Here is a 10,391-nt window from a genome sequence, read left to right as displayed (position 1 = left end):
TCCCCTGGTCCTCCTGAGAGGGGGGGCACCTATGGGAGGGGAAAAGGCAGGACACTGTTTGGCACTGCCTTCTTGCCACATGAGCCAAGGCCCTGGCCAGAAGAGAGGCCTACGGACAGAGGGGAGCAGATGCCCTCCTCCGAAGCCCGCTCTTCCTCCCAGGGCCTCTGCAGCTCCACAGCCAGAGCCCTCCAGCAGGAGCGTGGGGTTTGGCCCCCGGGGCCAGAGGGGCTTTCAGCTGAGCCTCTTCCCCACTCACAGTGGGTTTCCCAAGCCCTGGGACTTGTGCTGCCTACAGTGTTCGCCAGCTTCTCTATCGTGTCCCCCCAGCCCCTGCTTTAGGCTCTGGGGACCTGACCCTCCAGCTGATGGTCCCAGGAGGAACCTTGTACCTGTTCCCGAGAACCTCAATGGGCCCAGCTGCATGTCTGTCCCTGCTGCTGCTGCTGGCTCTCCTCACGAGCGCAGCGCGCTGTGCTCTTGGACGAGCCTTTTGCATCTTGGGGACAAAGGAAGCTCGCCTGCAAGCCTGTCTGTCCTCCTTCCGAAGCAGGAGTGTTGCCTGGCTGGGGGAGGGCAGTTGGGCAAGAGTCCCAAACCAGCTGCCAGGAGGAGAACGCCAGACACAGGCACACAGCCACCAGAACACAGCAAACTCCTACCAGGCAGGAGGTGGTGGCCCAAGTGCTGTAGGAGCCACCTTGATGTCACAGGTTCCTGGCTCCACACAAGGTGCAGCCATGACTGTGACATCACAGGTGAGCAAGGGGCAGGGATACACCCCGCTGCCCACTTAGTGCTCTGGGTTATCATTTGTGACTAGCCAGTGCAGAAAATACACCGGCGTTTCTCTGGTGCTGACCTGTGCCTGCAGAGCTCAAGGCTTGTTCAGTTTCTCTCTGGGTGTCCCCCATTGAGGTCCCCCTGCGCAGGTAGGCAGGAGCTGGAACAGCCAAGCCAAACAGACTCGGCTCCATTCCATGTGAGGTCATGCTTTGAAACGAAGCCTTGGTCTTTGGTTAACCCTGTCAGCTGAAGGTTCCCATGGGGAAGCAAAGGGGTGCTGACTCTGGGTTACACCAGGCTGGGGCTGGGGCGGCGGCTGCATCGGGCTTTGGCTTGCTCTGTCCCTCTGTCTCCACATTGTCATGGGGAGCTCCGGTCACCAAAGGGGCCCCAGGAATGTGCCAAGGGGCTGCTGCGTGCTTCCATCCTCAGTGAGAGGCATGAGCACCCAGGACATGGCAATGACTCCGTATGGGCTGGCCCATGCACCCCAGTGACTCCTCTGGCAGGAGCCAGCCAATTCCTGTGAATCCATGCGTCTCCCAGTTTAGAGAGGGGCACAGATTTCATGGATGGACTGCTCAGTGGATAAGGAATTGGCTGCGTGGCCACACAAAGACAGTTGTGGTCAATGGCTCAACATCAAGGTGGAGATGGGTAACAGGTGGTGACCCTCAGGGGTCAGTGTTGGGACCAATCCTGTTCAACATCTTTGCTGATGACAGTGAGTGGTATTGATGTGCCGTTAGCAAGTCTGCAGATGGCACCAAGAGCAGATGAGCCCGTGCTATTTGCTCTCACTTGCACAGCGCCCAGAGCTCGTGTCTTCTGCTCCTGTCCAGGCCCTGTGCTAAACCTGGAGGGGGAAGGAAGCGCTTGTAAACCAGGGAAAGAAAAGGGGCTGGAGCATCACTGTTTGTGCTGCTCCTGGTCTTGGAGGCTCCGCGCATTGCTGGGCAGAGATCTGACAAGGTCCGATTTCCTGATGACTGCAGGAATGCACCTGATTTGTGGAAAGGACAAGCTGAAGAGATGCAGCAGCTGAGGGATGAGGTGACACGTCTGGCTGCAGAAATCCGCTCTATAAACAAGGTGATCCTGCACTCTGGAAAGAGGGCTGGGCAGGGAAAAGTCACCAGCTGGCCCAGGAAGGGCCTGGTGCAGGGGGCCCTGCTCGTCCCAGCCTACTTGTGCTGCTCACAGTGTTCGCCAGCTCCTCCATCGTGTCCCCCCAGCCCCTGCTTTAGGCTCTGGGGACCCGACCCTCCAGCTGATGGTCCCAGGAGGAACAAACCCTCATACTGTCATCAGGGCAATGAGGGGTGGGGGGGGTGACGACAGGGGAGTGGGCCTGTTGGGGGGGGGGAGGGGGGGGCAAAGGGAAGAAAATGGCTGACATATGCTTTCATTCTCCAGGAATGCTCCATGGAGTGGGAGAAGGCAGAAATGCTGTCAGGGGCATGGCTGAGGCAGCAGTGAGGGCTGACAGCAGGCCTGGGGTGAGACTAAGGGAACCACACTGCTGAGATAGAGGAGTCCTAAGATTTAAAACTGGTTGCTGGTTGGGTAATTAGTTTGCATTGTTAATATAATTAGTGAAAATGTTATCAATACTGTAGCCAATTTCGGTTTAAAGTATAAATTTTATTAAACTGTGTAAGCGACAGCAGATAACAGCGCTGGGCGCCCCCAGGAGCCCTCCGCTCTGCCCAAGACGCGCACGCGCGGTCCCTGGGAGGCGGTCCCTGGGAGGCGGTCCCTGGGACGCGGTCCTTTATCGTCTCCGGTTCAAGGCCCCAGCCAATCCTGTCGCCCCTCCTCACTCGGATGTTGACATCACTCGGATGTTGACATGGCTCTTCCTCATTGGTTCCCTTTGTTGCAGGGGGTCTCATTACCGAGAAGTTTCGGGAAGTTTCGAGAAGCCTCCACTGCCAGCCTCCTCACCGTCGCAGCCCCCTCCCCTCAAGCGTTGCAACAAGACACCACTTCGAGCCACCCAGCCCCCCTTTTCTCTCTCACAATCCCGCGCAACAATACAACTGACCTCCCCCCCAGTATTTAACAGAGTACAACAGTTACAGAGTCAAAAGGACTATTGTTTCACATAAGGACAGCCACAGAGAGCCTCCCTCCCCCCAAACTTCTTGATGAACAAACCCCACACATTACAATAATACACCCTAATCGCATTGTTAGAGTAACCTAAGGGTTAACAAAGCGCGGGACTTAACACCTATGACAAGTTAGGTACATTTGTAACTTTTGGGCAAGATCAGCCAATCCACGGGGAGGCTGAGCCCGCGCAAAAGAAGAGAACAGTGCAAGCCAGCTTTGTGGGTTGGACACGATCCAAGGAGTAACTGAGCCTGCACAAGACCAAAGGTTTCTGGCTGTGACGAAGTGGAGCTGCCAGCCTTCAGCCCTCACGACCCCCTACCGAAAAGCACTGCGCATGCGCAGTGGGAGGAGTTGATGGAAATCCTGATTATCATACGAGGCGCGGACAGGTCGTGAATATGCAACCACAATGCCACATGTTTGGAGGACGGGCGGCTACGGCGCGCACGACTTTGGTGGGAAACCCCCGTGCCGGCCAGCGCTTCGCTGATCGGTTGTAAAGTCCTTTCTCCGTACGTCACTGCTACAGGCATGCTCGTGGGCACCTCTCTCTGCCTCGGAGAGCAGTGTCTGCAGCGCTGCCTGCTTTCGGGAACGCCAGGCGGAAGCCTAGCACAACGAGAACTGTGTGTTCCGGGAGCCTAGACACCAGGGTGGTCTGGGAAGTGCAAGCAACATGTTTTGTGGCACCAACAGACTGCCAAGAAGGACCTTAGCCAGTGCTCAGCACAGAAGGGCAGCCCCTCCCACAAAGTGAGCACCTGATAGCAGCAAAAAGGCCTAGACCCTGGTGCGGGGGGTGCCAGGTCTCTGGTGGGATGGGGGGGTGGCTGGGAGAGACAGGGGAGCTGAGCCACCATCGTGCCCCTCCCCAGCAGTCAGGCTGCTCAGGCCTCAGATGGTACCTCAGAAACCCTTCTTTGGTCCCAGACATGGCTGCTCCCATTGTGGACCCCCACTATGGCCAGTCCCCAGAGCCAAGGTGTCCCCTGAACGGAATGGGCCTGTGCTTTGGGGATCATGGCCCCCAGACAGTGCCAGGCTCTGAAGGCTCCTTCCTAGGGCAAAATGGGAGGCAGTCCTCGTGCCAAAGGATTTTGTCAAAGACCACAGGCAAGGAGAGGCTGTGAAAGCATGTCTCCCTGTGCTTCCAACATGGGGATGTTTCCTTTGGTTAGGAAACATTGCTGTGGTGGAGAGAAAAAGGAAAGGCCGAGGAAAGCCTCAGCCTGCAAAAGGCAGAAAGAAGCTGGCTGCTTTGAGAGGAGCACTGAAGTGACAGTGCTCTGCACCAGACAAACAGTCACATCCCTCTGGTGTGTTCCTCCATTTTCCTCTTTAATTCTTATCGAGGGAAGGTCTCCACATGAGTCTTTCCAATCACATTTGTCTCCACCATCTTCCCATGCACCTGCACTCGATAAAGGCAGGTGTTTGTTGGTTTACCCCAGTTGTTCTGTATGCCGAGTTTGAGAAGTCGAAAGGCTCTGGGGATGCCATTCTGCAAAGAAACCACAGCAAAAAGCAGTGCCACTCCTGGGATGCAAAGAGTGAGAGCAGGCTCCACGCGTCTTCCTCCGCCAGCCAGGCCCCTGCTCTGGGACCAGCTCCTGCTCTGACTGAGGAAGCAGCTTCTCCCTCCTTCTCTTCTCCCACCCAGGAGGCAAAGGATTCCTGTGCCCTTGCAGAGCAAATAGCCAGCCTCAAGAGAGAATGCGGTGGGCAGCTGTGGGGACCTGAGGGTCACCTGTGCCAGGAAGGAGGACCAGGGGAAAGCCCTGCTGCCGGAGCACGGTGCTGAGCATCCTCCTCACCACCGCCTGCCCTGCAGGTGCCGACAGACAGCTCTGGGCACCACAAGGTTCAGGCCCCTGTCCTGCCAGGGACTGTCCACTCTCCCCCTGAAAGTGACTTGCTCGCAAACTGGCGTTTCTGCCCTGGCCTCCTGCCCACACGCACCCACTGTACCTGCAGAGGGAAGGTCTGAGTTGGCCCTTTCTGCACGCTGTAGAGGAAAGACCCCAGCAGAGTTTCACCATGGCCTGCCTCATCCAGTCCCTTGGAGATAAATGCACAGGAGAGCAGGTCAGGCTCAAGCTGACCATGAGCAAATGCTCATGCCAGATCTGGGCCCGTGTTCCGCACCACACTCCTGCGCCTCTGGTGCAATCTGGCACAGAGGGAGACCCATGAGGCTGTGTCTCCTCCTCAGGGCCTTGGAGGTGCTGGGCCAAAACGGCCTGAGCAAGTTTGTGAAATGTCCCCTCTAGGAAGGGCAGTGCTTGGGAGCACACACATCTCTGCAGATGCGCAGGGAGGAGCAAGTCCTGGTTACAGCTTTACCCGTGGTCAGGTCCCAGCCCCGAGCCCAGCACAGACTTACAGAGACAGTGAAATCCTTGGGTGCGCTACTGACAGTCACCAGTGGAGTGGCTATCTCTGAGCAGCACTGTAAGGTGATGGCCGTTGGTTGTATTTCTGTGGGCAGTCGGATTAGCACTTCGCTCTGAGTCTGTTGCATAGGCCAGCAGTACCCTGGGGAAGCATCAGGCTAAAAGCAGAGGGCAAGAGAAGTGAATGCGAGGGCTTCGCTCCCCCGCTTGCAGAAGCACAGGCAGCACTGTGCCTGGGGTGTGCTTCTGCTGGAGATTCATGGTGTGAATCCCATGTGCCTGGGAAGCAGGCAGAAGCACCCGCTTTTTCTAGGGAGCCAAGCTCCGTGTGGGACCTCAGCCGTCAGGCACCAGATCCTTGCCGTGGATCCGAGCGAGACCGCTGGCCTGACAGGAAATGACCCAGGGCTTGGCTCCAACTTGATCCAGGGAGGCAAGAGAAGCAGCACTGACGGTTTCTGCTACTGTACCTGCACAAAGGTATCCTCAAAGGGTTGGCTAAACAGGGACCAAAACACCCTTCTGAGCCATGCAGAGGTGCTGGATGATCTCTGCAGGTCGATGGCAGTCCCTGAGGGCAGAAGAGAGCAGCTGACTGCAACTGGCCCCAGGTGCAGAGAACCTGGTGGCTGCATGTGGCTGCTAAGTCATGCAGCACTGGATGCTTGGAGGTGCCCGGAGAAACACAGGGGATCCCTAGGCTTGGTGATGGCATCTCTCTCCCAGCCGCACAAAGAGATCTGTGGGTGCTGGGGGACAGTGAACCCCCACGGCAAGGGCAGCAGACCCAAGCAAGGCCCTGCTGCCGTCGGCCATTGCCCCTGACAGCATTTCTGCCCTCTCCCACTCTGAAAGCTCCGCAGAGTGGGAGAGGGCAGAAATGCTGTCAGGGGCATGGCCGAGGCAGCAGTGAGGGCTCTGGCATCAGGGCTGGGGTGAGCCTAAGGGAGCCACACTGCTACAGTCATGCTCGTGGGCCCCGTGGTTTTGTCCCACCTCTCTCTACCTCGGAGAGCAGTGTCTGCAGCACTCCCTGCTTTCAGGAACGCCAAGCATGAGCCTAGCACAACATGAACTGCCTGGACCCAAGGGCTGCCCATACCTGTGCTTTTGAGAGCCCAGTCAGGCACCTCCACGGGCTCAGATATTGCCTCTCTCATTTGCTGAACTTCCTGGGGAAGACACCAAGGAACAGGGAAACAACCACGTCAGAGCGGGCCAGGAGAAGGGACTCTACAGCGCAGAAGCTCAACCCACAGCCCCTGGCAAGGGAGGGGTGTGTAGGCTGGGACGAGCAGGGCCCCCTCCACCAGGCCCTTCCTGGGCCAGCTGGTGGCCTTTTGCTGCCCAGCCCTCTTTCCGGAGTGCAGGATCACCTTGTTTATAGAGCGGATTTCTGCAGCCAGACGTGTCACCTCATCCCTCAGCTGCTGCATCTCTTCAGCTTGTCCTTTCCACAAATCAGGTGCGTTCCTGCAGTCATCAGGAAATCGGACCTTGTCAGATCTCTGCCCAGCAATGCGCGGAGCCTCCAAGGCCAGGAGCAGCACAAACAGTGATGCTCCAGCCCCTTTTCTTTCCCTGGTTTACAAGCGCTTCCTTCCCCCTCCAGGTTTAGCACAAGGCCCGGACAGGAGCAGAAGACACGAGCTCTGGGCGCTGTGCAAGTGAGAGCAAATAGCACGGGCTCATCTGCTCGTGCTGTCGCCACCAAACATGCTGCAGGGCTGGGGAGAGGAGAGGGCTCTTACCACAGTGAACTCAGGTCAGCTGCAGGCTGCTCCTGGAAGGGAAAGGGTATCGGTGGAGTCCCGCAGCAGCCGGGACTTCCCCGAGCTGGTAGCTCTAGGAAGGCACAGCAGAAGCTGCTGCTTTGCATCACTGCCTGGCACCGGAGGACCGGGCGATTCACCCACCCACCCACCCATTGCCTGCAGTGCTCCCTGGCAGGACTTTCCTGTCCCACTGACCTGTGGTGCATTCTTTCCATGCAGCCGCCAAAAGAGCAGCGAGGTCCCGCACCAGGCACCAGCTGTAACATCACCATGAGAGTCATTTTACTGCCCTTTCTAAAGATCCCTGTGGTGACATGGTCTCCTCCCACACCAGGGTGGCAAGGGGTTAGCCGAGGACACCACAATGGGGTGCAGGGGAGGAGGTAGCTCCAAGGAGAGACTCTTGGACCGCCCTGAGCCAAGGGGCACTGCACAGCCCTGGTTCCAGGCTTTGCATCCCACTGCTATGCCCCATTTCATCTGCATGCAGCGAGCATTTTGTGACCTCTCACATCCACAAAGGTGAGATGTTGTATGGGCCACACGGGCCCTCAGCGCCTCTCCCTCACGCTGAAGCTCGCACCTCACTCCTCTGAGCTGGCAGTGGGTAAATACTAACCGAGAGCAGTAAGGATCATCAAGCAGAAGATCATGAAGAGCCCCTCATTCCTGAAACAGAGTCCTGGGGTTAGCGGTGCTCAAGGCAGAGCTCTGCCCAGAGGAATTTCTCTTACCAGCTGAACAACAATTTGCAGGGGAGCCACGGGTTCTGCTGGTGGGGAACACCACCAGCTTCCCATCTGATCACCCTGACCCTCTGGCACCCTCAAGCTCCATGTCAGTAACAGACACCTGTTGTACTCACAGGATGGAGGTGCCTCTTCTGAGGTATCTCTGAAGGTAGATCACGGCCATTGCCATTCTGTATGCACAGCTGAATACCAGCCCTGGGAAAAGAAATGGGAGAAAAGCCTGAGGAGCCTTCTTGAGGAGCCCCATCTGGCGTATGGCCGACCCCTGCGAGGACGTGGATGCTGGGCCTGCATACTTCCTTCCTGTGGGACCCGGACAGGGGCACGCTTATGCCCTGGAGGGGGTTGCTTGTTTCTCGCCGGAGCCCCGGCAGGATCCCCTTGCAGGCAGGGCACTGACAGCAAGGCTGGGGAAGGACTGTGGATGAGGCTTCGGGCCCTGCATCTCTACCACCCGGGGGTGCCCCCTGATTATTACAGTAGCCCCATGGTTATTAGAGACACGGTGGCCAGCTCCGTCATGGTCACAGAGGCAAAATGGCCCCAGGCCGCTCTTGGGGCAGGATGATACTGACTATTCAGTGCTGTTGGTCCCAGATGAGCCAGGCAGGCCTGGTGCAAGCATGGGGTGAAAGGCAGTGCTGAACTTACGCTCTGTGCCTGCAGCACTGCAGCTGCAGCATGCTGGCTCTTCGCAGCTGGTCCCCTGGTCCTCCTGAGAGGGGGGGCACCTATGGGAGGGGAAAAGGCAGGACACTGTTTGGCACTGCCTTCTTGCCACATGAGCCAAGGCCTTGGCCAGAAGAGAGGCCTACGGACAGAGGGGAGCAGATGCCCTCATCCAAAGCCCCCTCTTCCTCCCAGGGCCTCTGCAGCTCCACAGCCAGAGCCCTCCAGCAGGAGCGTGGGGTTTGGCCCCCGGGGCCAGAGGGGCTTTCAGCTGAGCCTCTTCCCCACTCACAGTGGGTTTCCCAAGCCCTGGGACTTGTGCTGCCTACAGTGTTCGCCAGCTTCTCTATCGTGTCCCCCCAGCCCCTGCTTTAGGCTCTGGGGACCTGACCCTCCAGCTGATGGTCCCAGGAGGAACCTTGTACCTGTTCCCGAGAACCTCAATGGGCCCAGCTGCATGTCTGTCCCTGCTGCTGCTGCTGGCTCTCCTCACGAGCGCAGCGCGCTGTGCTCTTGGACGAGCCTTTTGCATCTTGGGGACAAAGGAAGCTCGCCTGCAAGCCTGTCTGTCCTCCTTCCGAAGCAGGAGTGTTGCCTGGCTGGGGGAGGGCAGTTGGGCAAGAGTCCCAAACCAGCTGCCAGGAGGAGAACGCCAGACACAGGCACACAGCCACCAGAACACAGCAAACTCCTACCAGGCAGGAGGTGGTGGCCCAAGTGCTGTAGGAGCCACCTTGATGTCACAGGTTCCTGGCTCCACACAAGGTGCAGCCATGACTGTGACATCACAGGTGAGCAAGGGGCAGGGATACACCCCGCTGCCCACTTAGTGCTCTGGGTTATCATTTGTGACTAGCCAGTGCAGAAAATACACCGGCGTTTCTCTGGTGCTGACCTGTGCCTGCAGAGCTCAAGGCTTGTTCAGTTTCTCTCTGGGTGTCCCCCATTGAGGTCCCCCTGCGCAGGTAGGCAGGAGCTGGAACAGCCAAGCCAAACAGACTCGGCTCCATTCCATGTGAGGTCATGCTTTGAAACGAAGCCTTGGTCTTTGGTTAACCCTGTCAGCTGAAGGTTCCCATGGGGAAGCAAAGGGGTGCTGACTCTGGGTTACACCAGGCTGGGGCTGGGGCGGCGGCTGCATCGGGCTTTGGCTTGCTCTGTCCCTCTGTCTCCACATTGTCATGGGGAGCTCCGGTCACCAAAGGGGCCCCAGGAATGTGCCAAGGGGCTGCTGCGTGCTTCCATCCTCAGTGAGAGGCATGAGCACCCAGGACATGGCAATGACTCCGTATGGGCTGGCCCATGCACCCCAGTGACTCCTCTGGCAGGAGCCAGCCAATTCCTGTGAATCCATGCGTCTCCCAGTTTAGAGAGGGGCACAGATTTCATGGATGGACTGCTCAGTGGATAAGGAATTGGCTGCGTGGCCACACAAAGACAGTTGTGGTCAATGGCTCAACATCAAGGTGGAGATGGGTAACAGGTGGTGACCCTCAGGGGTCAGTGTTGGGACCAATCCTGTTCAACATCTTTGCTGATGACAGTGAGTGGTATTGATGTGCCGTTAGCAAGTCTGCGGATGGCACCAAGAGCAGATGAGCCCGTGCTATTTGCTCTCACTTGCACAGCGCCCAGAGCTCGTGTCTTCTGCTCCTGTCCGGGCCTTGTGCTAAACCTGGAGGGGGAAGGAAGCGCTTGTAAACCAGGGAAAGAAAAGGGGCTGGAGCATCACTGTTTGTGCTGCTCCTGGCCTTGGAGGCTCCGCGCATTGCTGGGCAGAGATCTGACAAGGTCCGATTTCCTGATGACTGCAGGAACACACCTGATTTGTGGAAAGGACAAGCTGAAGAGATGCAGCAGCTGAGGGATGAGGTGACACGTCTGGCTGCAGAAAT

The 10,391-nt window shown here is 57.8% G+C and overlaps 1 protein-coding gene across 1 annotated transcript; it reads right to left on the bottom strand.

Annotated features, from left to right (window-relative positions):
• Nucleotides 1-4,226: 4,226 nt before the first annotated feature.
• On the bottom strand, nucleotides 4,227-7,166 carry LOC133279416 (sperm-associated antigen 4 protein-like). The gene is made up of 6 exons (XM_061473105.1): nucleotides 6,677-7,166; nucleotides 6,403-6,472; nucleotides 5,771-5,871; nucleotides 5,291-5,458; nucleotides 4,876-4,965; nucleotides 4,227-4,408 (listed from the first exon to the last, which is right to left on the bottom strand). The coding sequence occupies exons 1-6, from the start codon at nucleotides 6,734-6,736 to the stop codon at nucleotides 4,253-4,255; spliced, it is 645 nt and encodes a 214-aa protein (XP_061329089.1). The 5' UTR covers nucleotides 6,737-7,166; the 3' UTR covers nucleotides 4,227-4,252.
• Between the last annotated feature and the right edge of the window lie 3,225 nt (nucleotides 7,167-10,391).

Source organism: Pezoporus flaviventris, unplaced genomic scaffold (genome assembly GCF_033815535.1).
Source record: "Pezoporus flaviventris isolate CSIRO_AGI_PZ_B2104156 unplaced genomic scaffold, CSIRO_AGI_Pfla_v1 ptg000076l, whole genome shotgun sequence".
Lineage (NCBI taxonomy): Eukaryota > Metazoa > Chordata > Aves > Psittaciformes > Psittacidae > Pezoporus > Pezoporus flaviventris.
Note: the sequence above shows the minus strand (reverse complement) of the source record. Positions and strands in the feature narration are given on the sequence as shown.